We start from the raw sequence: 27,631 nt of genomic DNA on the forward strand, positions 1-27,631 counted from the left end.
ATTCCTTTGTATTAAAATAATTTTTAAAAATGTAGCCATTTTTAACTGTCAATTTGTGCACACACACTGACTTTCCAAAATCCAATATATTCCACATAACGCAAAAAGAGGATGAAGTGTTTTGATATATAATACAAACAGAAAAATAAAAACTTACATTTATTTCACACCTTTCAAGGTTATAGTTCATTCAAACTAAGTCCTCTAGAAATGTAGTCATTGTTGTACTGCAAAAAGTATTGAAACTAATTTGCTTACAGCAAGTTCCAAACACCAAGTGATAATGACCATAACAGCTGAAATTATAATGTTAATTCAGAGCTAAATATTAATTAAAACAATAGGGGATAGCTCCCTGCTCTTCCTTAAAATACTGCCAGAGGGTCTTTACATCTATCTTCAAGGTTAGATCATTTTACTGTCTCATCTGAAAGTACAGCACTCACTCAGTGCTGCACTGAAGTGTCAGCTTTGATGTTTGTGCAGATTCTGGAATAAGACTTGAAACCACAACGTTTTGATTGAGAAAGGAAAGACTGCAATCAACTGAACCATGGATGATATCTGCAAATCAAAAGCCAAGTAATTCTTTCACACCATAAGCCTGATGTTTCACAGAGGGTGGTGAGCCTATGGAGTTTTCTACAATAAAAGGCAATGGATATCAAGTTAATGATTATATTCAAGAAATAAATGCGTAGATTTATGGATACCAAAAAATGTTAAATGGCATGGAGAATGAGTACAATTATGGCATTGAGGTAGATGATCAGTCATGATCTTGCTGAATAGTGGAACAGGCTTGATGGCTGAATGACTGACTCCACCTCCTATTTCAAAGTTTGTTTGTTCCAGGTGATAGTACAAAACAGGCAATTGTATATAATGCTTGGAACTGAATATCACATGTTGCCTGTAACGGGCTGATATTGGCTGTGCTGCATCAATATCTGAGTGGATTTCTATCCTTCGGTATTTTCAAAAATTTGAACAAACAGAAGTAACAAATTACTGTTGAATTCAACATAATAGGAGACTGTCATCCAGTGCAGTGTCTCTTCCAGCTTTCCAAATGAGCAACTCAGTGTCGTTCTTTGCACTTTGTCCCTTTTCAAATAAATGTCTAATTCCTTTTGAATTGCTCAATTGAACCTGCCTCTGCCACGTACTCAGTGCATTCCAAACCCTAACCACTTAGATGAGAAAGGTTTTCCTCATATACTTTTGAGACTTTCACTAATTACTTTAAATTGGTATTGATCCTTTCACTTTTTTTTTCTTTTTGCTTATCCTGTCCAGTACTCTTGCAATTTTGAAAACTATTGTTAGATGTCTCAGCATTCACTTTTCCTAGGAAAACTGTTTTCACTTCTCCAAACAGTCTTCACAATGGAAAATATTTTTGGGTTTGGAGCCATTCTTGGAAACTTTTTCTGTACTATGTCTTCACATTCTTCCTGGAGAAGAATTAGATGCAATGCTTCAACTGAGGTTGAACGAGTATCTAATACATGTTCAACATAACCGCCTTAATTTTGAGAGTGAGAGATCAACTCCCACCATGGTGTTTTCAAAATTTAAATTTAGCTTAAAGAGATCTGGGAATATAAAGCAGTATCAGTAAGAGATCAAGAAGCTGGCATCATCAATTTCTATTGTTATAAAAGCCCTGTTAGTTCCCTAGCTTCTTTAAAAGGAATGAAGGTAAGAAATGTATCTTGTAGGTAAGAAAAATGGGTCCAGACCCACATTAATATGGTTGAATCAAGAGTTGTCAAATGCTGTTGTCAGCTGTTGGAAATCAGGGTAAACAGGGCCAAGTATTCCTGATGAAGGGCTTTTGCCCGAAAAGTCGTTTTCGCTGCTCGTTGGATGCTGCCTGAACTGCTGTGCTCTTCCAGCACCACTGATCCAGAATCTGGTTTCCAGCATCTGCAGTCAGTGTTTTTACCAAGCAATAAGTATCTGCCTCAACAGATCACATCACAAGATTCAACAAACAAATTCTAATAATTTAAGCACAAGGCAATGTCACTTTTCAGCATGTGGATATTGGCATTTTGTCATCTTTTAACGTTTTAAAAATAACAGATTTGCTTTTGTGCCAGTATCCATTTCCAAAGGTTTGCATAAAACATCACACTGTAAAAATAAACATTTTAAAAGTCTTTTCATTCTTAAGAAAACTGCATTTAATTTGTGAATGCTGTCTTACCATTTTAACAAAATACTCATTATAGCAAGTGAAAGGGCACAGAATAATTAGCTATGTAAATATCAAATAATAGAAAGATATGAAGCAGATAATGTCATCTCCAAAAAATGCAAGGGGAGGGCAACTTGCAATGGCTTTCAATAGCAATTATCTACTTTTCAAATTATTTAACTGCAACGATAGTAATCAGAAGAATTTCAGTTTATTGCTTTATTTAAAGTCACTCACTAATTGGGAGCATCAATGCTAACATGAACTTTTAGAAAAAGCATATTTAAAAGCCTTACTTGAGTCGACGTATTTCTGCCATTAAGTGTTGAGTTTCTGTGAACATTTTCTCTTCATTTCTCTTTTTAAGAACCTGAAGCTCTTTCACCTGCGAGTAAAGTCTTTCATTCTCCTGAAATGATAAATGTTCTTAAATCCACTAACATCAAATAATCTGTAGTTTATAAATACCAAGAATACTAGTCCTAGAAAGAAAACACAGCTTTCCTGTTGACATCTCAAACATTAGCTAAAAAAAAAGACATTCCCGAACTAGAATAGTATCACCTGCCTGTGTTCCGTCCATACCCCTCCAAACCTTTCCTATTCATGTACTTATCCAAATGTCTTTTAAATGTTGTAACTGTACCTGCATCTACCACTTCCTCTGGCAGTTCATTCCACACATGAATCAATCTCAGTGTAAAGAAAAGCTGTCCCTCATGTCCATTTTACATTTTTCTCCTCTCAATTTAAAAATATGCCCCCAAGTTTTGAACTGCCGCCTGTAGATTTTTGCTATTCACCATCTCTTGACCCCTAATGATTTTATAAATCTGTCTAAGGTCACCCCCCCCAACCTCCTATGCTCCAGTGAAAAAAGCCCCAGCCTATCTAGCTTATTTTTATAATTCAAATCCTCCATTCCTGACAACATCCCAGTAAATCTTTTCTGAACCCTCTCTAGTTTAAGAATATCCTTTGATAATATAACAATGTGATCAGAAGTGCACACAGTACTCCAGAAAAAGCTTCATCAATACCCTACACAACCTCAGCATGATATCCTAACTCCTATACTCATAGGTGTGAGCAATGAAAACAAGCATGCGAAAACACCTTCTTAACCATCCTGTCTACCTGTGATGCAAATTTCAAAGAATTATGGACTTAAACCCTTAGGTCTTTCTGTTCTACAATACTACTCAGGGTCCTGTCCCTCTTAGTGACTTCAAAATCTCCTCTAGTCAGTTCTGTTCAGCAGTGTCTGCTGGGATCTTATGAAGCAAATTGACAGAATTAAAGAAATTTGTGATCATCACACTGATTAATAAAGACAGGGAAAAGAATATTTTTCAACCTGCATCCTCTTCAGCCCCATGAAATTTAACATTAAAATAGTACTGAAGAATCAGAATATAATATCCCTCACACAAATTTTACAGTGACTATGTCACAAAGCTAGCTCTTTTTTTTCTAACAGCTGTTCCTTGGCTAAAGGAGAGTCTGTCCTTGATTTTTCTCAGAGGGGCAATATACTGGGCCGGGCTCCGATCAGCCTGGTTTGGTACAGAGGTGAAAAGGATTTTGAGAGGCCTTTTGTTTATATGTAAACAGATGAGACGTCAGGCCGAAGTGGTCATGTTTTAGAAGTAACCTGTATAATGAAAAGGGGGTAGTCAGCTCTTTAGCTGAGCTGCTGCAAATGTGTTGCTGGTCAAAGCACAGCAGGCCAGGCAGCATCTCAGGAATAGAGAATTCGACGTTTCGAGCATAAGCCCTTCATCAGGAATAAGAGAGAGAGCCAAGCAGGCTAAGATAAAAGGTAGGGAGGAGGGACTAAGGGGAGGGGCGATGGAGGTGGGATAGGTGGAAGGAGGTCAAGGTGAGGGTGATAGGCCGGAGTGGGGTGGGGGCGGAGAGGTCAGGAAGAGGATTGCAGGTTAGGAGGGCGGTGCTGAGTTGAGGGAACCGACTGAGACAAGGTGGGGGGAGGGGAAATGAGGAAACTGGAGAAATCTGAATTCATACCTTGTGGTTGGAGGGTTCCCAGGTGGAAGATGAGGCGCTCCTCCTCCAGCTGTCGTGTTGTTGTGTTCTGCCGGTGGAGGAGTCCAAGGACCTGCATGTCCTCGGTGGAGCGGGAGGGAGAGTTAAAGTGTTGAGCCACGGGGTGATTGGGTTGGTTGGTTCGGGCGGCCCGGAGGTGTTCTCTGAAGCGTTCCGCAAGTAAGCGGCCTGTCTCCCCAATATAGAGGAGGCCACATCGGGTGCAGCGGATGCAATAGATGATGTGTGTGGAGGTACAGGTGAACTTGTGGCGGATATGGAAGGATCCCTTGGGGCCTTGGAGGGAAGTGAGTGTGGAGGCTTTGCCCACACCTCCACACTCACTTCCCTCCAAGGCCCCAAGGGATCCTTCCATATCCGCCACAAGTTCACCTGTACCTCCACACACATCATCTATTGCATCCGCTGCACCCGATGTGGCCTCCTCTATATTGGGGAGACAGGCCGCTTACTTGCGGAACGCTTCAGAGAACACCTCCGGGCCGCCCGAACCAACCAACCCAATCACCCCGTGGCTCAACACTTTAACTCTCCCTCCCGCTCCACCGAGGACATGCAGGTCCTTGGACTCCTCCACCGGCAGAACACAACAACACGACGGCTGGAGGAGGAGCGCCTCATCTTCCGCCTGGGAACCCTCCAACCACAAGGTATGAATTCAGATTTCTCCAGTTTCCTCATTTCCCCTCCCCCCACCTTGTCTCAGTCGGTTCCCTCAACTCAGCACCGCCCTCCTAACCTGCAATCCTCTTCCTGACCTCTCTGCCCCCACCCCACTCCAGCCTATCACCCTCACCTTGACCTCCTTCCACCTATCCCACCTCCATCGCCCCTCCCCCTAGTCCCTCCTCCCTACCTTTTATCTTAGCCTGCTTGGCTCTCTCTCTTATTCCTGATGAAGGGCTTAAGCTCGAAACGTCGAATTCTCTATTCCTGAGATGCTGCCTGGCCTGCTGTGCTTTGACCAGCAACACATTTGCAGCTGTGATCTCCAGCATCTGCAGACCTCATTTTTTACTCTTTAGCTGAGCTGAGCAGTTTTAGTTCAGTTTTGAACTGGGAAATTCAACAGGGAGCTGTGTGGAAACTCTACCTCTTTTCTGCCCTTCAACTTCAACTTGTAAGCATGTGTTCAAGTTATACTGGTTCTCAAAGGAAGTCTGCTTATTGGGACTGTTGTGTGTATTCAGAACAGCATAATTAAGTCTAACTGGATAGGTTGAGTTCTTTATTCTGTTCTTTGTTGTTCATTGTGTAATTTTGTGAATACATTTTTTGTCTGTTTTAAAATCTAGTATTCAACCTAGTTATCTTACTGCGGGTAAATTTCATTGCACACTTACTGAAACAAATTGCAAAGTTAGGTCTAGGGCTGCTTGCTTAAGAATGTTTTGAGTGGTCTGGTCTAGTCCATAACAACTATTTTTGAATAGGGCTGCTTTACCTTTATTTTACCAGAGTTCAAGTATTTTAATATTAACTAGGTTTTCTTTTCTGCCATTGAGGTGATCAGGAGTTCCATTCAGTTTATTCTGTTCCATTGTTTTGATGAATGTAAAGATCATATGCTGAACATATTAAGAATTCAATAAAACACCTTCAAAAAAGTGTAGCCATTGTTGTAACGTAGGAAATGCAACAGGTAATGTGTGCACAGTAAAATCCCACGGACAGTAATGAGATAATTAGAAACATAATTGGCAGGAGACAGAGAATAACGATGGAGAGTTGCTTTTCGAACTGGACGCCTGTGACCAGCAGTGTTCCAGAGGGATGAGCTCTTTTGTTTGTCATTTATGTAAATGATTTGGATGAGAATATAGAGGGCATGTTAGCAAGTTTGCAGATGAAAACAAATTTGGTGGCTTTGTAGACAATGAAGAAGATTATCTAAGATTACAAAGGGAACTTGATAAAACGGGTCAATGGGCTGAAAAAATGGCAGATGGAGTTCAATCTGGATAAATGCAAGGTATTACATTTGGGTACAACAAACAAGGGTAAGGCAGGCTTATAAGGTAGGGCCTTGGGTAGTGTTGTAGAACAGAGAGATCGAGCTACATAATTCTAAGTACAGAGAGATTCATCTACATAATCTTTTGAGGTCTAAAAGGCGTTTAAGCACACTTACCTTCATTGCTCAGCCCTTTAAATTTAGGAGTTGGGACGGCATGTTGAGATTGTACAGGGTGTTGATGAAGCCTCTCCTGGAGTACTGTGTCCAGTTCTGGTCGCCCAGTTATAGGAAAGATATTATTAAGCTGGAGAGGATTCAGAGGAGTTGCAGGGTATGAAAGATTTGAGTTATAAAGAAAAGCTGGATAGACTGGGACTTTTCTTCACCTGAGAGGCAACCTGATAGAAGTTTATAAAACTTGACAGGTATAGATAAACTTGATGGTAGTTGTCTTATCCCTAAGATGGGGAATTTCAGGACTAGGGGACGCATTTTTAAGGTGAGAGGAGAGAGACTTAAAAATGATGTAAGAGACAAATATTTTACAGAGGGTGGTTTGTGTGTGGAATGAACTTCCTCAGGAAATGGTGGATGCAGATATGATTACGTTGCTTAAAAGACATTTTGATAGATACATGAATAAGAAAGGTTTGGAGGGATATAAGCCAGGAGCAGGCAGGTGGGACTAGCATAGTTTGGGATTATGTTTGGCAAGGACTGGTTGGGCTGAAGGGTCTGTTTCTGTGCTGTATGACTCTATGGCTATTACCAAACATGAAAAATAGGAGCAGGGTTAGGTCCAAAAATAGAAATTGCTGTTCTGAGGATGGGTCATTTGACCTTAAATGTTAAGTACGATTTTTCTCCACAGATGCTGCCAGACCGATTTAACTTTTCCAGCAATTTCTATTTTTGCCTCTGATTTACAGCATCCACAATTCTTTTGATTTTTTTGTAGGATATGGTCATTCAGCCCATCAAACCTGCACTAACATTAACTTTTTTCATTAATTCAAGGGATGTGGGTGTCAATGGCAGGGTCAATATTGATTGCCCATTCCCAGTTGCCCTTGAGATGATGGTGGTTAGCTGCCTTCTTAACTGCAGCTTGAACTGTCTATATACTTTAGGTATACCCACAATGCCATTAGGCAGCAAGTTCCAGAATTTTGTTTCAGCATACTGAAGGAACTGCACTATATTTCCAAAGCAGGATGACGAATGGCTTGGAGGGGAAGCTATAGTTGGTGTTCCCATGTATCTGCTACCCTTGTCCTTCTCGATGTTAGTGTTCATGTGTTTTGTTTAAGTGCTGTTTAAGGCCATAGTCATACTCTCTCCATAACCCTAGATAACTTTAGTGTCCAGAAATTTATCTATTTCTTTCTTAGGAATATTCACCGTATTGGCTTCCATAGCTTCACCACCAACTGAGAAAAGACGTTTCTTCTCATATCGGTAAAGGACCACCCTATATTCTGAGACAATGACCCCTTGGTCTAGAGACCCTAGCTAGCAAAAAACATCATTCCTACATCCGGTCTGTCCAGCCTTGTTAGAACTTCACAAGATTCAATGAGATCACTTCTTATTCTTCTAAATTCCAGTGAATACAGGCCGAGTTGACTCCATCTCTTGTCAAATGACAATCCTACCTTCCCAGGAATCAGTCAGGTGAATTTTTGCTGTGATCTCTCAATGGTCATTATATCCTTTACAAGCGTTTTTTGGGATTTGATTCATGAGATAAATTTTGATCAGGATTTTGGGGTAACTTCCTGCTCTTGTTTAAAATACTGCCATGAGATCTTTGTTTAACATCTTAGCTGGCTCCAAGAATGCAGCACTTCTCCAGTACTGTGGATTGTCAGCTAATATGTTTGTGCTTAATTCTGGAGTGAAACTAGCATCTGGGAATTTGTGACTCAGAGGTGGGATGCTACCAAGTGAGACCTGACTAGGGAAAGAAAAAGGAACACATATTTAAGTCATAAACAAAAATAGTACATTTGTCAGTCCACGCAAGGAACAAAAGGAAGTGATCTCTGATAGCAAACAGCACAGGAATGATGCATGTCAAAAGGGATGAGTTTGGTGCAAGGCACAAAAAATTGATAATGAGCCAAACATAAAAACAAAAGATGGGTTCAAAAGAGATGTTCATTTGTACAAAAATGTTTCTCATTATTCCTTACGTGCTATGAGATTTTTTCCAATCCATGAATATTCATTGTACAAAATTGAAAATCAAGTAAAAAAAACATGTAAAATAACAATGATGTCAGATATCTGCAAAAATCAAAACTCTCACTGACCTTTCACCATGCAATGCTTTCCAAAATACAAGAGTAATTCAAACTATCTCTGATTGCCACTCAGTATGCATTAGATTTTGCTCTATACATCTGTTTTGTTTCCTATAGCTTGGCGTTCTAGCTAGGAATATCTAGGCTTAGGGCCAATTTAGACAACTCAAGGAAACAGAGATTTGGTTATGATGAGCTAGATTTGGAGCATATTGATTTATTCTTGGTAATCATATCTGTTATAAATGGATCCAAAGACCTGTGTGCATCCTGAATTGACCTTTGGAACAGAATGGAGTGCTATGGATGTAATTGTGTTTATACCTGAATACTGCATTAACAAATGAAAGAAGTTTTTAATAGCTAAAATGTATACCACTGAAATCTCCAAAAGCTGATGATATAAATGTAAATGGTGATGAAATCTTTTGATATTAATTTTGTGCTGTGAAAAATAGCAATCTGTGAAAATGGTAATGTTAAAAGAATAGAAAGTTCCAAGGAGTTTCTATATTTGACTTATAAAATATTAATTACATTCAATACTGCCTGGAAAAAGTCTGGAGCTTTTTGCAATGTCTTGAATAGGTCACTTTCAATTCTATTAAATTCTAATCAATTCAACAGAGCAGTCACATACGTAGCTTCCATAGCCTTATGTGGTGGAGAATTCCACAGGTTCACCACCAGCTAAAGATTAATACCATTTGGGCTCCTCATCAATCAGGTACTTAGGAGAAGAGAAGAGATGCTCCATACTGAAAAAGGCACAGATTTTGAATGCCAGAATGCAGGAAATATCAAAAGGAGCCACAAGGTGCAGCCAAGAGCTGCAGTAGGGCTGACAAGAAAAGATCTGGCAGCTGTGTGGACTCAGAAGAAGTTGTGTTCATGATAGCTGAGAGAAAAGATGAAGAAAAACCACAAGTAGTTTTGATTCATGCAGCAAAGAAACATTACAGCTCGGAGAAATACAATACAGAAATATAGCTTGGTGAAGCTAGCTGTTGTTGAAAAAAGCAATTGTGCTTTTGAGTGAGTGCAGATTCAAGAATGCAGATTCAAGAATGCAGAAGAGTATAGTTGTGGGAAGGGAGGAAGGACCAGAATTTGAGCTGTCATTAAGGTAATCAGTAGCAGAAGAGTTTTTCAGCAAGTTTTAAAGTTAGATCATTTCAAGAGAAGAAATTGGAATTCTCAAGCATTTTAAATTAGACTTGGTCCATAGTGTCCCTAAATCTGGGTGAAATGAGTTATAAAGAAATCTCAGGGGGAAATTGATCTTGATTGTATATATTTCTTGATGTATTCTGTGGAGTATGTGTCTGCTATCCGTATTTAATAAAGTTAATTCTAACTCGATGTTAGGTTGTATTACTATTCAAACTTGGTACAGTGAAATTTGTTTTTTTTTTAAAATCATGGAATTTGTGGGCTTTATTATTGTTGTAAGTACCTAGAATCTCACATTTTTTCTATTTTTAAAACAATTGTAGCTTAAATTTCTGTCTGGTATGGGATCATAGCAAAAATATTCAATTGATGAATGACCACAATATTATGAATGCAATCCACCTGAAAGATTAGCAAGAGCAAAGATTGGCTGCCATCTGACACCCAAAAATAACTTGGCAGTGACTATGTTATATCTTTCACTGAAATATTACTGGGGAGAAAATTTAAGCTGGGACGAAGATCTCATGCAGTTGGATTTTGAATAAAGAAATTAGACAAGATAAAAGCTAAAGTATGAAGTCAAGCTTGACAGTCAAATGCAGTAGATAAGAAAACTCCATGCACAAAACACAGGAAAATATTGAAAAATTAAAGCTGACTGATTTTACTACTTAACAACCAAAATAAAACACTGATATAGTCCTTGGAAAGTGGAGAATCCAATGTCTTTGTTCCAATACCTGATGGTATCCTTGAATTAGAGTTTCTTGTTCCTGAACTTCCTTTTCAATTAATTTCAGCTTTTCTTTAGTCACAGGATCCAATGGTCCTCCAAATATCAATTTATTCCTGTTTGCTTCCAAGCTGTGCAACTTTCAGAAAAAAAAATGCATTATTAAATTATTTTAAAAGAGAAACTCTTCTGCAGGTATGATAACAGATGGTGATGGACTTGGATACAGAATTTCATTTAAGTAAGTATGTAAATCATGATTTTATAGATAGCTTGGGAGACATTGTGAAGGATAATGATTTTGTATTACTTTGAGAGCAATGCAAAGTTATATCACTTCAGCTGAGGAGTCTGGAAATATGCAAACAACATTTTGAAGTATTACAAAGATTATTGTGGCTATAGAGTCAGAGCACGGAAGCAAACCCATCAGTCTAACTCGTCCACACTGACTAGACATCTCAACTTCACAGCATTTGGCTCATATCACTCTAAACCCTTCCTATTCTTATACCTATCCAAATGCCTTTTAAATGTTGTAACTGTACCTTTCCACCACTTCCTTTGGCAGTTTGTTTCATACACCACCACCCTCAAATGTGAAAAGGGACATCTCTAGTCCTTTTCAAATCTTTCCTGTCTCACCTCAAGCTATGCCCTCTAGTTTTGTACTTCCCCACCCTAGGGAAAAGATCTTGGCTTTTCACCTTATCCATGACTCGCATGAGTTTATTAATGTCTATAAAGTCACCTTTCAGCCTCTGATGCTCCATGGAATAAAGCCCCAGCCTATTCAGCCTCTCCCTAGAACTCAAACCCTCCAGTTCTGACAACATCCAGGAAGCACAAATATGCCACATTACAACCCAACTGACAATTCTAAATTGGTTGTCAATCTAATTATTATGCATCACTGCTTCCATAACCCAGTGTCCAACATTAGATGTGATTCGGCGATTGGGCAACAGTTGCTTAATAATCCTGAGTGAGTGAAGGTTGGAACTGCCAATCCTCCAAAGTGCAAGTCAATACTATGTTTATTTTTTTTAAAAAAAGATTTCCAGCATTTTGAAATTTTCATTGGCCTGATTGAAAGGAATTGACATAATTAAATTGAACTCCACCATGAATAACATGAAGTTCAAAATGTGCACCAGGTTAGATCACAGCCAGTAATAATGCAACTGTTCTATTTCTATTCTGGCATTACTCAGATGTAATTTTACAATTAATTGAAGTTGTAACTGTAGAAAATACCAGCGTTTCATGAATTATCTAAATTCTTCTGTCTGTGAATGTGCAAAGTGTCCAATTATGCAGAAAAAAACCCATCTCATCAACAGGAAATACATTAGCATAATTATTAATCCATTATTTAGAGATCTGGATATTTAAAAGGATAACTGAATGGTTAGCTTGTAGCCATGCTCTTCTTTTCTGAATTCCTAAATGACATCTTGTTGTAGTAGTTTTTTAGTATTCTAATGAGAGAGATGTCAGGACGGTCTTTCTTTTCCGAGTCCTATGTATAATGACATTAATTTAAAGTAAGATATATGCCTTTATGGATCTTGATTATAATTTTAGACATAATTAATGCACAGTGCCATGTTCTTTGCAGACCAAAAGAACATGTACATACACTGCACCTATTTCAACACAACAAAATAGGTGACAGCCATTCTCTGGCTCATTTCTCAGTGTAATGACTTGGTCAATCAGAGTCAACCTGCCTGGTTTAAAATTTAAACAAATCTTAACAGTAAAATGTAATTTATTATTAATTGGTTGATTCCTCATGCAGCCTCTACTAATCAGAATCCACTTGCCAATCATTCAGGGGAGATACTAAATGAATATTTTGTGTCAGTATTTACTGTGGAAAAGGATATGGAAGATATAGACTGTAGGGAAATAGATGGTGACAACTTGCAAAATGCCCAGATTACAGAGGAGGAAGTGCTGGATGTCTTGAAACGGTTAAAGCTGGATAAATCCCCAGGTCCCTAGAACTCTTTGGGAAGCTAGAGAAGTGATTGCTGGGCCTCTTGCTGAGATATTTGTATCATCGATAGTCACAGGTGAGGTGCCGGAAGACTGGAGGATGGCAAACGTGGTGCCACTGTTTAAGAAAGGTGGTAAAGACAAGCCAGAGAACTATAGACTGGTGAACCTGACCTCAGTGGTGGGCAAGTTGTTAGAGGGAATCCTGAGGGACAGGATGTACATGCATTTGGAAAGGCAAGGACTGATTAGGGATAGTCAACATGGCTTTGTGCATGGGAAATCATATCTCACAAACTTGATTGAGTTTTTTGAAGAAGTAACAAAGAGGATTGATGAGGGCAGAATGGTAGATGTGATCTATATGGACTTCAGTAAGGCGTTCGACAAGGCAGACTAATTAGCAAGGTTAGATCTCATGGAATACAGGGAGAACTAGCCATTTGGATACAGAACTGGCTCAAAGGTAGAAGATAGAGGGTGGTGGTGGAGGGTTGTTTTTCAGACTGGATGCCCGTGACCAGTGGAGTGCCACAAGGATCAGCACTGGGTCCTCTACTTTTTGTCATTTACATAAATTATTTGGATGCGAGCGTAAGAGGTACAGTTAGTAAATTTGCAGATGACACCAAAATTGGAGGTGTAATGGACAGCAAAGAGGGTTACCTCAGATTACAACAGGATCTTGATTAGATGGGCCAATGGCTGAGAAGTAGCAGATGGAGTTTAATTCAGATAAATGCTAGGTGCTGCATTTTGGGAAAGCAAATCTTAGCAGGACTTACACACTTAGTGGTAAGGTTCTAAGGAGTGTTGCTGAACAAAAAGACCTTGGAGTGTAGATTCATAACTCCTTGAAAGTGGAGTCGCAAGTAGATAGGATAGTGAAGAAGGTGTTTGATATGCTTTCTTTTATTGGGCAGATCACTAAGTATAGGAGTTGGGAAGTCATGTTGCGGCTGTACAGGATAATGGTTAGACCACTGACAGAATATTGCATGCAATTCTGGTCTCCTTCCTATCGGAAAGATGTTGCGAAACTTGACAGGGTTCAGAGAAGATTTACAAGGATGTTGCCAGGGTTGGAGGATCTGAGCTACAAGGAGAGGCTGAACAGGCTGGGACTGTTTTCTCTGGAGCGTCGGAGGTTGAGGGGTGACCTTATAGAGGTTTACAAAATTATGAGGGGCAAGGATAGGGCTAAATAGGCAAAGTCTTTTCCCTGGGGTTGGGGACTCCAGAACTAGAGGGCATAGGCTTATCGTGAGAGGGGAAAGATATAAAAGAGACCTAAGGGGCAACAAAGGGTGGTACAGGTATGGAATGAGCTGCCAGAGGAAGTGGTGGAGGCTGGTACAATTGCAACATTTAAGTGGCATTTGGATGGGTATATGAATAGGAAGGGTTTGGAGGGATATGGGCCGGGTGCTGGCAGGTGGTATTAGATTGGGTTGGGATATCTGGTTGGCAGGGACGGGTTGGATCGAAGGGTCTGTTTCCATGCTGTAGGTCTCTATGACTCCTCTTATGCAATAAAAATTTTATTTGCACTTTAATTTGCTAAATTTATGAATTCTCCGAAAAGGTACAAGACAAAAAGCTTTAACAAAATGTATCTTAATTTCAGCAACACAAAACTAAGTGTCTTAAAAGTAAAGCTTTCTTTTCATTACAATCTCAACAATTTCTTTTTTTTTCTTCACTAAAAGCATGCAAATGCACAGATGTAATTCAAGGAAATCGTGTTGTTATTACTTGAAAATTAACAGACTAAATCACACAAGCAATATCAGTTAATCAGCCCCTGGAAGTTGTTAGTTCCAGAGAATTTTTTCCAACATAATGACAGCACTTATTCCTAGCGCTAAGAATCTCCATGGCTTTGTTTCAATCTTTTCAGTAGTTTGATTCAACCTCCCATTTGAAGGGCTCTGCCTGTCACAATACAGCATTCCCACAGCCTAACTTATGTACTTAGATCACGTACTGGGACTTGAATTCAATGTTCTTTGTTAGAACTGGGATCGCCATTAACTGAACCAAGCTAACAGAGAGAAATGGGAGAGGTGGAAAGCTAATTAAAGAAAAAGGAAGCAAAGACTGTGATTTATTTTTGAAACTGAGAGTTTTAGGGATTAGGCAGCGTGTAAAACCCCAGTTCCACAGCTGAGATAACTCACTGAATGGTCTGCCAATCAGCTCAATAACAGTGAGGGTGAGTATCTCATCCTACACATGATGACATTGGCAAGCTGAGGCAACAGAAATTGTTGACCAATCAGCTTCTGGCTCCTAAAATCCACTCTGGATGCATACTCCTTTGGGTGATCTAGCAGTAAGAACTACACATTTTATTTCTTCTTGCAAGTTGGGGGGGTCATCCTATTTCTCCCTTCTGTGCCTTTGATTTTCCCGAAATTGGGGCAATTGGTGGCCTCATGTCCAATTTGGCAAGCAGACTGCCTTAGTGTCCCAGTTGGGAAATTAGCCAGCCATATCTCCCAGTGGGAAGGCAGGTGATCAGGAAAGCAATGAGTTAAAGCTATTAAGTGACCACTTAACTTCTGGCAAATCACCCATGACACTTCTCAACTGGTATTTCATTTCTGAGATGGTTAAAAAAAAAGCAGGTGTTTTTCTCTCTAGACCAATTGGCTCAATTATTTCCCCTTCTCACCATCTCCAAGGAAAGGAAAATTCCACTCGTAGGCCACAAAAATAAAGCAGTAATTGACCACTGCATCTGAGAAACAAATTACAGATTGCTTGTAACTAACTACATGCAAATGGTTAAAGTATTCATGAGATGAATTAAAATGAATATTTAGCAGCAGAAAATTGATGTACAAGTTGCTGAAACATGTATTCACCCTAGGAGATGAGAACACTTTCTAATTGAAGTGCATGAATTATTCACAAAGAACAGAAGATCAGTGGGAGTAGTTTTAGTTGGCAATGAAAGGTTGAAAATTAAGGAAAGTATATTGTTATTTGAGGAAAAGAAGCAAGTTAAATAATGGGAGTTCATGAATAGATTTAAGATCATAAGACATAAGAGTGGAAGTAAGGCCATTCGGCCCATCGAGTCCACTCCGTCATTCAATCATGGCTGATGGGAATTTCAGGAGGTAAGGCCTTTTCCCGAAACGTCGATTTCAATGCTCGTTGGATGCTGCCTGAACTGCTGTGTTCTTCCAGCACCACTGATCCAGAATGATGGGAATTTCAACTCCACTTACCCGCATTCTCCCCGAAGCCCTTAATTCCTTGTGACATCAAGAATTTATCAATCTCTGCCTTGAAGACATTTAGAGTCCTGGCCTCCACTGCACTCTGCGGCAATGAATTCCACAGGCCCACCACTCTCTGGCTGAAGAAATGTCTCCGCATTTCTGTCCTGACTTTAACCCCTCTAATTCTCAAGCTGTTCCACGGGTCCTAGTCTGCTCGCCTTATGGAAACAATTTCCTAGCGTCCACCCTTTCCAAGCCATGTATTATCTTGTAAGTTTCTATGAGATCTCCCCTTAATCTTCTAAACTCCAATGAATACAATCCCAGGATCCTCAGCTGTTCCTCGTATATTAGACCTACCATTCCAGGGATCATCCGTGTGAATCTCCGCTGGTCATGCTCCAGTGCCAGTATGTCCTTCCTGAGGTGTGGGGACCAAAACTGGACACAGTACTCTAAATGGGGCCTAACCAGAGCTTTATAAAGCCTCAGTAGCACAACGGTGCTTTTATATTCCAACACTCTTGAGATAAATGACAAATTGTAGCGAACAAATTAACAACTTGGCCTGCTCTGAGTAAGGCATGAACGTTAACATTTGGGTTACAGCACTTTCAAATAAATTCAACATAAACTAGGAAGACAGATATTTAATGGGAGTGATGCACTAGAATCAAATGAATGTGATACAACTTCATTGTTCTAGTTTTAAATTCAATAGGGTTGATTTTATAAAACTAAGTTGGCATTAGGAAGCTGCCTAAGGAAGGAGTGGGACACACTGAAAGCTTGCGGTTTCAAATAAACTTGTTGGACTATAACCCGGTGTCTTGTGATTTTTGACTTCATCCAACATTAGCAGTCATTGGAAATAGAAAGAGACACTCCCAAGATTCCCTATTTACAAATGAATATATTAACCCATTCTAACAACTGCACCATTTGGAAACAGTAGATCTATTTCAATGTACTTAATAGGACATATTAATACACCATAAGCACTATATGCTAGTTCTTCCTTTACATTATACTCAATTGTGGAGACCATACGTTTTTCTCAGTCAGTTCTTCTATAACACAATAGTTATGTTCTTGTGTAACCCCACGTTACAGAAAAACCACCCCTTAGAAATAGCACTTAAAGTGTTGATGATGTAGTCGCTTTACAGCCAACACGTTTTAAAATTTCCCATTTTAGAAACAGTGTCCCCAATTCAGCAGGACAACCTGTATATGCTTTCACTAACTGAACTCCCATTAGAAGCACTATTTTTTAAATTTGGTCTTCAGATGCCAAAGGTTCAAGAAGGTAAACACAGTTATGCTGAGGTTACGCTACTGGACGAACATTCCAGAGTCAATTGCTAATAACTAAAATAACATGAGTTCAAATTGAGAAGATTTATAGCTCAGGTTGAGGTTTTAGATGTAGGTTTGCTCGCTGAGCTGGAAGGTTCATTTCCAGATGTTTCGTTACCCTACTATGTAACATCTTCAGTGGACTAACATCACCAACCCAAAGAAACCCAAACGGATAAATAGAAAGCAGGAATTTTCAGCATTGCTTCACCCGTGGCCCACTGAAGATGTTACCTAGTAGAGTAACAAAATGTCTGGAAAGGAACCTTCCAGCTCAGCGAGCAAACCTACATCCAAAATGAGTTCAAATGCTACCAAGATAGTTTGAGAATTTAAAATTCTGGAAATAGTCAGCTGGTGACCACAAAGCTGTGAGAATATCATAACAAAAGTTTTTTTTGGGAATGTCCTTTAAGAATTGCACCTTGATATTCTCACATGGTCTGACCTACGATTTCAGTCCCACACATTAATATGGTTAATTCTGAACTGCCCCTGCTGAAGTATTTTGCACACTTGTAAAATGACAGCCCATCATCACATTCCCAGAAAAAAAACTAGCATCTCATGATAAGCTGGTGAAGTTCACATTTCTCAAGCAAACATACAATAAAGTATTCAGACAGCAACTAGAAACGAAAGCACAACTAAATTCAGGTTATTGGTTAATCTGGACTATAGGACTACAATAGGAAGAGAGAGGAGTTGGGCTAAAGTAGACTGGAAACAAAGACTTTATGGTGGGAGAATTGATGAGCAGTGAAGGACTTACAAAGCAATTTTTCAAAGTGCTCAATACTATCTTCATGAGTTGATTAAAAATTGAGTTGTTGCATTGGAAGCAATAATAAGTTTGTCGTCTAAGTTGGCCTTCATCTAAAGGAAGCTCCCACATGGTCCACGTTTTGCAGAATCTCTCCACTGATCTTAATCAATAGGAGTGTATTGTGCTGTATAAGCTGATTGGAAAAGGACCTTAATTTTCAAGGTCCACGATATCATGTTCCTTTAGAAGGTGTCAACAATGATCTGCAGCTCAATTTCTAAGTGAGTGCACACAAAAAGAAACATTATAAGTTAGATGTAGAGAGGACGTTTTATGGAAAATGAAGAACATGAAAGCATGGGAAGGATTAAAGCATGAAGATCACCAGCAATCTGTGTTCTGTGGAAGGCAGGATAGGATAACTACAGTGGAACATTCTTACACCAATTCGCAGAGTAAGGTTAAGGCTGAAAGGTCACAATGGTGAGATGAGATAAAACAAATAATAAAGCAAGTTTCTCTGTTAAGTGTTATTATGACAGGATTGGGACAATAAATATTTGGGACATGACATTAAAATATCTAATTAATAGTTAGTAGAGTCAGCTTGAGATAGGAGACTATTGTAACAGGTGAAATAGCTAAATATCTATCATGACAGGTTAGTCTGGAATTGAAGATCACTATAGCACAGTTAGCAATAAATATCTAACCGTGACATTCAAATTACATTAAGTAGAATGTACAACTAAAGAGAACTAACATCACTAGTTTATTGTGTAGCTAGAGTGAGGTACTTTGATTAATATAGTTAGACATGCTGATAAGCTAACAGAAACACGATAAAAAAATATAAAAATCTACGGACTCTGAGGTTTGTGGGCATTCGAGAATCTGCTTTCTCAGTGTCACGGCTTTTTGTTTGCAAATAAAAGATCTACTTCTTGAAGAACTCTCTGTGTTTCCTGATGGTTCTCTATGTTTTCTCCACAATAGTTTCCACTAGCAGGTGAAACTAGGACAAGGGAGCACGGCCTTAAAATTAGGAGGAGCAAATGTAGCACTGAATTGAGAAGGAACTTCTTTACCCAGAGGGTTGTGAATCTATGGAATTCCCTGCCTAGTGAAGTAGTTGATGCTACTTCAGTAAAGCTAAGATACATTTTTTTGAACAATAAAGGAATTAAGGGTTACGGTGAAAGAGTGGGTAAGTGATGCCAAGGCCATGAAAAGATCAGCCATGATCTTATTAAATGGCTGAGCAGCTCAAAGAGCCAGGTTACCCATTCCTGCTCCTAGTTCTTCTGTATGTTCTGGACCAGGGTATCAGACTTTAAAAGGCAAATTTTGAAGAAATTAGAAATAATTAAAATATATAGATATTCAAAATAAATACTGTATATAGACAAAAGTATAAACTACGCAAGTAAAAGTAGAGAGAAAGGAAAGAAAATTGAAAAGAAATAATTGGGCAGAGTTTAGCAATTTCCCCCAAAAATAGTAACAAGCGACAGAAGTGGAAATTATGAAACTTAAATTAACTGAAAATAGTAAATAAACAGATTTGCACAATTAAACAGTAATTGGAGAGGAAGTTTGAGCTTTGCAAGACATAACAGAACCGACTTGTTCAAATTCTTCTCAAATCTGGCTGTCAGAATATGTCAAAATCATTTGCCATAGTGTCATGCAGCACAAAAACAGGCATTTCGGCACAACTCGTCCGCTGACTAGACTTCCTAAACTGAATTGGTCCATTTTCCTGCATTTGGCCCATATCCCTCTAAATCTTTCCTATCCATGTCCCTGTCGAAATGTCTTTAATTGTTATAATTATACCCACCTCTACCACTTCCTCTGGCAGCTCATTCCATAGATGTACCACCCTTTGTGTGAAAATGTTGCCCCTCGGGTCCCTTTTAAATTTTTCCCTTTGTACCTTAAACCTATGCTCTCTAGTTATGGACTCCCCTACAGTGGGGAAAAGAATTTGGCTACTCACCTTATTTATGCCAAGGGAAGAAGTCCCACCTTATTCAGCCTCTCCTTTCAAAACTTACAGCCTTGGTAAAATTCTTATAAATTTTTTTTTGCAACCTTTCCAATTTAATAGCATCCTTCCTACAGCAGGGTGACCAGAATTGTACGTAGTACTCCAAATGCGGTGTTTTAACACCTCCAGTATCTTCTCTTCTGTAATGTGGACCTAGTTTTCATTTTCTGCAGTTCACACTCCACAGTGACATACAAGATGAGGTCCTCATCAACGTAACCACCAGGGATACCATTTCAGTGAAGACTGGTGTTAAATGATGTGGTGTCATTGTACCAAGTGTCCTTTTCATCATCCTCACTGCAATTTTACACCTCACCATTAACAGGTTTTCTAAAAACATAAGAACTAGGAGCAGGAGGAGGCAATTCAGCCCATCGATCCTGCTCTGCCATTTGATATCATCATGGCAGATCTCATCTCTGCCTCAACCCCACTTTCTTGCCTGCTGTCTATAACATTAAAAACTTTCTTATCTCCTTAAACTTACACAATGTCCCTGGATCCAGTGCACTCTAGGATAGTGAATTCCACAGACTCATGACCCTTTGAGAGAAGTAGTTTCTTCTCATCTCTGATTTAAATATACTACATCTGATCCCCCAACTATGACCACTCATTCTAGATTGCCCCATGATAAAAACATCCTAGGTCTATTTTTTCAATCCCATTTAACATCTCATATACCTCAATTAGAACTCTTCTAATTTTTCTAAACACCAGAGAGTATGGGCCTAAACTGCTCACTCTCTCCTCATAACACAAAGCTGTCTTCTCTGGAATCAATGTGGTGAACATCCTCTGAACTGCCTGCAATGCAACTACATTCCTCCTCTGGGGACCAAAATTGTATGCAATTCTCCAAGTGCAGTACTAATGCCTTTTAAATTTGCAGCAATACGTCTTTCCCTTTACACGCTATTTCTTTGGAATTAAATGCCAAATTCCATTTGCCTTCTTTATTACCTACTGTATTGCATACTAGTTTTTTGCAATTCATACATGAAGCTACACAGAACCTTCTGCATCAAAGCATTGAGGGTTCTCTCCATTTTGATATCATTGTCTTTCTATTTTTTCTACCAAAATGTATACCTCACACTTACCTACGTTAAACTTTGCTTGTCAAATTTGGCCTGTTTACCTAACCATATGCACTTGTAAATGTATACTTCTATTGTAGTTTACTTTACAACTATGTTAGTGCCATCTACAAATTTGACTCTTGCACTTTCCATCGTTGCATCCAAGTCATTATATAATTTGTAAGTAGTTGAGGTCTGAGGATTGAACGCTGTGGCACCCCATTGTTACATCTTGCCAATTAGAAAAAGACTATTTAGACAGAACAGATAAGAAATTGTTCAACTTGTGCCATCTTCAATCCAAAACCAAAATCACTTCAACATCAATATTCAGCACCAGAGTGCAGATGATATTTTCTGTGCACTCACTTAGAAACTGAGCTGCAGAACATTGTCGACACCTTCTAAAGGAACATGATATCGTGGACCTTGAAAATTAAGGTCCTTTTCCAATCAGCTTATACAGCACAATACACTCCTACTGATTAAGATCAGTGGAGAGATTCTGCAAAATGTGGACCATGTGGGAGCTTCCTTTAGATGAAGGCCAACTTAGACAACAAACTTATTATTGCTTCCAATGCAACAACTCAACTTTTAATCAATGCATGAAGATAGTATTGAGGACCAGGATCTCTCAACCAAAAATAAGATTATGGTCACTGGGCAGCAATGATCCAAAGGCTCCTATATGTTTTGGAGATGTGGACAACCTGCATCAGCCATCTCAAAGCACTGGAGCAGTACTACTGCATTGCCTTCACAAGATCATCCGAATCCACTGGTAAGAAAAGTGGCCCAAAAGCAGAATTCACTTCCAAAATCAACATGCCCAGCGTTTGAGGCATTAGCTGCACAAAAACCAACACCACATGCGCTACTTATATGGTTGACACCAGGCTCCAGAAGCAACTGCTTTACGTGAATTTGTTTACAGCAGGTGACCCTCAAGATCTCAACAGAAATGGTTTAGGTATACCTACAAACCACCTCTGAAGAGGTCAATATCTCAGCCAATTCAGGGAAGTCCCTGGCTTGTGACTAAAAAATGGAGTAGTTACATTTAGGAAGGTGTTGATTAGGCACTGAGACCAAATATAATGCATTCGAGGATGTTGTGGGAAGAAAGTGTGAGAATTGCAGAGACATTGGCAATAAAGTTTCTGTATTCCTTAGGCTTAAGGAGTTGTGCTGCAGGACTGGAGAATTGCAAGCATTACAGCCTTGTTTTAAAAAAAAGGACAAGGATAAAACAAACAACTATAAAACAGTCAGTCAGTCAGTTTAACTTTAGTGATGTGAAGACTTCTAAAGGCAATAATTTGGAACATAATTAATAGTCACATGGATAAATATTGGTTGCTTAAGGGAGCTGGCATGAATCCACAAGGTAAAATCAAGTTGAATTAAATTGCTGGAATTTTTTTTTTGAAGATGCGAGAGAGGGTTGACCAGAGAAATGCTGTAGATGTGGTGTGCATGGACTCCCAGGAGATGTTTGATAGAACGCTTCACTTAGCCTTGTGAGCAAACTTAGATGTTTTTTGCCTGGGTAAGTTTGTAGTGGAGTTCCACAGGGGTCATTGTGTGAGAAGCCTTGTATTATCTGATATAGATTGATTATGAGGAGGGTATTGTAGAATTTGAAAGGGACAGAGGCAAGTTGGTAGAGTAATTGGATGGGTAGCATATTAAGCTCAATTCATAGACGTATGAATTTATATAGTTTTGTAGGAAGAACATGGATAGAAAGTTTAAAATAAAGGATATACTATATAAAAAAAGGAGGCTAACAGTAGAGGGAATTCTGTGTATCATATATGAGTCATTAAAGAGAACAAAACAGCTTGATAAAATGCAGTTGATAAAATGTACAGTATTATAGGTTTAATAATAGAAGGATGTCAGAGCAAGTTACACAATTTGCATAAGACACTAGCTCAGCTCAAACTGTAATGTGACATCCAGGTTTAGGCACAACACTTCAAGAGTACAGAAAAAGGTTTATGGAAATGGTTCCAAGGACAAGGAATTTGAATCATAAAAACAGATAAGAGAACGTTTTCCTTGGAAAAAAGAAAGCAGAAAGAAGATCTGACAGAAATAATAAAAAAAAGGTCTGAACAGAGTAAATGGGGGGAATTGTTCCCACTCATGAAAGGATCGAAAATCAAAGGACTTTGATTTAATTAATGAGGAAAGAAAGCAAAAAAAGTAGTAGGACTAGAAATTGAAGAATCATCTGAGAATCTATTGAACAGTATGAATGCTAACTCCAATTTTGAGGGACTACTCAACAGGCAGAGTATTAAACCAATGAAATGTGCAAAGTGGAATCTTGCACAGCAATTCCAGCCCAATGATTAGAGTTTCTTGGATTACTGGTTTTGCCGCTCACCACTTTAAAGTCAAGACAAAACATTGCTGCTGTCACGAGCTGCCTCCAGCACTTTAAAGTTTTAAATGAACATTACTTATCAGAGACAGGGCTTGGTTCCTAGTCAGGAGTGAGCCTTGTCTCAAAGAGCTGTCTGCCAGTGGTCACAGCAGTGCTACAAGGTGCAGTGGGCAGGACTAGGACTACAATCAATCTCAAGAGTCTAAGACGAGATAAGTGCGGTGGCTACGGTGCATAGAGGGGAAGTGATGTCCAGTCATGGGTGGCTGAGGGACAGTTTGATTCTATAAAATCATGAAAGCATATGGGACAATTGTCTGAGGTGGCTTGGGAAAATACATTAAAAGGCATGACTTTACACATGCAATGGACTGTCTTTGAAAAACAATTACATGATTTACAGCAACTACACATTCACCAAAAATTTACAGATAAAATACAATTGGTGAAAAAGTACATTTAAAGCAGACTCACTAACTCAGTTACACAGAGGAAACAAATCTGCCAGATGGGGTCGTGGAGACATGAAATAAGCAAATGAATATTATGAAATGATAGGTGACTACTAGAAGGATGAACTTTGAGGAGCCGAATTTTATTTTTGCTCATGATAAGTAGATAAAAGAAATAAAACTTGTCCTTTAAATTTAAAGTAATGTAGTTTAAGAACATAAAATCAATGGTTCAGTTGTCTTGCTATGAGTTGCACTGTCAAAATACCATGCAAATGTTACTAGTACATAATGGAGTGATGTGAAGTGTTTGATGTTTTATGAATTACCAAAATCCAAGCATATTAATTGAGGCTATATTCTTAATTTAATGCGTCACATGCACAGTAATTCAGATCTGAACATAAGGATAATTGTAGTTATCCTAAATGCTAAATATTTCCATTCCTTCTGCATCACAAAATATTATCAACAAATTAGATCTAAATGAAAACATCAATGTAAAATGCTACAACTTTATGCAATGACTGTCACACTCCTTCTGTTCTAGCTTCAGAGAATCCCTGTGGAGCATAATTACCTTTGTTTGAAGAATGAAAATCTCTTTATTTAATTGTGGAACCTTTTTCAACTCTTCATCTTTGTCAATAAGTTCCTTTTCTTTCATTGCCAAATTTTCTTTCAACTTCTCCACGAGGTTATGTTCTATATTCCATTTCTCATGTGCTTCTTGCAGTTTTTGTAGCAGGGAAAGTTCTCTCGCTGTGTTACTAGGCTCTATTGAACACAGTCTTTGATCTGTTGAGGTTTCCTCATCAGCTCTTGTAAGTGACTATCAAAATCAGAAATATCCTTAACAGTCAGGGTGTTAATTTTGTTGAGTAATATAAAATAAAGCGAAGTGATTTATTTGTAATAATTTTATAAGGGAATTGTATTTTGTCTTAAACACTGTTGTCGGACTATCAGGAATGTTTTCAATTATATCTACAACTTTAGGTGTACGCTTGTAAATTGGGAACTCATACTCAGTGGCTTGATGATTGTACATTTCTTTAAGTGCTTAAAATTATTTCAACTTTAAAACAAAAGAAAAAGCAAAAGTAATTATGAAATAAATATATTCTAGAATGTAGCTGGCAAGATGTAATGATAATTACTGCACATAGCAATGTTAAATAATGTACTTTGATAGTGTTGAGCAGTTTGCAAATAGATTAGGAATGGTTACGGAAGTGATAGGAATGACTAGCTGTCATACTCTGGGAGGATGAGGTTGGAGATAGGAAATGTTCATTAGTTAAGAAAGCAACGGCCTTTGAAACTTCCTTGCTTAAAAGGCAGTGGGTACAGAAGGATTAAATATTTTTGAGTCCCAGGTAGGAGGATTCTTGATTACCAAGCGGGATAAAAGATTAGGAGATTAGGAGAAAGTGAGGACTGCAGATGCTGGAGATCAGAGCTGAAAATGTATTGCTGGAAAGGCGCAGCAGGTCAGGCAGCATCCAAGGAGCAGGAGAATCGCGTTTTGGGCATGAGCCCTTCTTCAGGAATGAGGAGAGCGTGCCAAGCAGGCTAAGATAAAAGGTAGGGAGGAGGGACTTGGCGTTGGAAATGTGATAGGTGGAAGGAGGTTACGGTGAGGGTGATAGGCCAGAGTGGGATAGGCCTTTCCAGGGATAAAAGATTATCAGAGATATGCAGAAATGTAGAGTTGATGTCAAAATCAGATCAGCCATGATCATTTGAACAGCAGAGCAGGCTCAAAAGGGCCGAGAGACCTGATCCTGTCCCTTGTTCATATGGTCGTAATAAAGGACAAGAGTACTGTGTTGACATTGGCAGTGGTTAATAGTTGTGATGTCAGGGGACATCTTGTGCAAAAGACCCCGATTTGCTCACAGTCATACCAGCCCTGGAGCTGAAGCTGGGGTACGGGAAAATTCCAGATTTAGAACACCTGTCTATGATGAAATAGCTGATCTATTGGGATATTGAGGAGGCTGCTATGAGCTCTTGGTTTGTCCTCATCATCAATTCTCACTTCCTTTTACATTCAGAATCACAGAATTGTTAGAGTGTGGCAAGAGATCATTCAGCCCATCATGCCTGCATTTGTTCTATTACTTAGTGCCAATCTCTAGCTTTTCCTCCATTTTCCTTCAAATAATCAGCCAGTACCCTCTTGAATGCCTCAAATGCGTCCACAACATTTCTAGGCAGTGAATTCCTATTCACTGTGTGAAACTTGTGTTTCTCACATCACCTTTGCTTCATTTGCACATCACTTTAAATCTACGTCCTCAAGTTCTTTTTCTTTTTCAAGAGTGGGAACAGCTTCTCCCTAGTTACCATGTCCAGTCTCCTCATGAATTTGAAAATCTCTATTAAATCTCCTCTCAGCTACCTTCTCTTTGAAAACAGAATAGTCCCAATTTCTCTAATATCCCTGGCTTAATGTTAACTGACAGTTTGCATCTCCTCCCCTTATTCCAACACAATTCTAATTTCCGCAAACACCATTAGCTCCAAAGCTCTTGCATTGGTTCAGTGTGTTTCAATCATTAAATGATAAATGAATAAAAATTATTTTATATTCAAAAAGTGACTAAATCACATTCATAATTTTCAGCTCCTGCTAATATCCAAATGCCTCTGACCCTGAAACCTGCGGTGCTACAGCTCATTATTCAATTCCAGTTTGAATTAGATCTCATAGTCCACAACCAGTTTGTCTCAGTAGATTTCATCTTGACACTAGAACTACGCATGCTCCTATCATCCCCCTCTACAATATCACCAGCACGACCTGCCTACCCTCCTCTTCATTTTCCTTGCTTTGATTTTCATTCCAAATAATTTTTTCTTATTTGATTTTCTCTTTTAACATTGGCAAGAATGTAGCCATTTCTTTAACCCAAGAATATTGCATAGAATTACAGATGTCAAAACATAGTGAATAAAACACTGGATACGTGCAACTGTTTTAAGTTTTACCTGGTTCTGCATGTGGACACCAATTAACTTTGCGTGGTCTGTCTTACTGTTAGTTTGATGGCTAAGAGTAAATGACTGCACCGAGGTAAGTAATGGACTTCCAAGGTCATTTTCATTAAATTTATGCTTTGCTGGTCGGAGTGTCTGTGTTGCATGTAATTGACCTGTTTGTGCATGGATGAAAAGTAAACTTCAGTTGGTATACAATGAAAAAGTCAATTTGAACCAAAGCATGAGGTTCAAGTTAGTGTTATTAAAGGAAGATAAACATCTTTGGCTGGCAAAGAAGTCTGTAATATTGTATCAATTAATTACAAAGTGATTAATATATTTCAATTAAAAATAAAACATTAAATTCACTGGTGCTACCTTTTAAAAACAAATGTCTTGTATAGAATATCCTAGAATGTTTGCTACAAACATTGCGGATAGTTAATTTTGCAAAATAACGTGCTATTAAAAAAAAGGTCAAAATAAACAGATGAAAGACCATATTTTGTTCTCAGCAGAAAATACTTAACTCAGCTTTCGTAATAGTAGTAGCTTTGGCCATTTATTTTTTTCATTTCCAAAGGAGCTTGAAGCTGATAATTGCTGTTCCAAAAATTGTAAAAGTCCACATTTAATTTTTTTTTGTAACTACAATCTGAAATGAAGTTGGACTGCTATAACTGGAACACCAGGAAATGTTTTCTGCTATTTATAAAGTGTTTCCTCTTGGTGAGCTGTGTAATCCATGGTGATTTTTGTAAGCAGTAAGAGGACAGTGAGACTGAACACTGACTCTTTTGGTGAAGGAAATTCCACCTAGCAACAGCTCTCTGATTGGTTGAACTGAT

The 27,631-nt window shown here is 38.7% G+C and overlaps 1 protein-coding gene across 1 annotated transcript in view; it reads right to left on the bottom strand.

Moving 5' to 3' along the window:
• The window catches only part of cep162 (centrosomal protein 162), a 134,708-nt gene that overhangs the window by 50,328 nt on the left and 56,749 nt on the right, over window positions 1-27,631 (bottom strand). The window contains exons 14-17 of the mRNA XM_060849654.1: window positions 26,793-26,956; window positions 24,376-24,627; window positions 10,453-10,584; window positions 2,503-2,615 (exon numbers count right to left, since the gene is read on the bottom strand). Of these exons, the coding sequence (XP_060705637.1) occupies window positions 2,503-2,615; window positions 10,453-10,584; window positions 24,376-24,627; window positions 26,793-26,956 (661 nt within the window). The remainder of the gene's footprint in view (window positions 1-2,502; window positions 2,616-10,452; window positions 10,585-24,375; window positions 24,628-26,792; window positions 26,957-27,631) is intronic.

The sequence above is a fragment of the Hemiscyllium ocellatum genome, chromosome 3 (genome assembly GCF_020745735.1).
Source record: "Hemiscyllium ocellatum isolate sHemOce1 chromosome 3, sHemOce1.pat.X.cur, whole genome shotgun sequence".
In the NCBI taxonomy this organism is placed as follows: Eukaryota; Metazoa; Chordata; class Chondrichthyes; order Orectolobiformes; family Hemiscylliidae; genus Hemiscyllium; species Hemiscyllium ocellatum.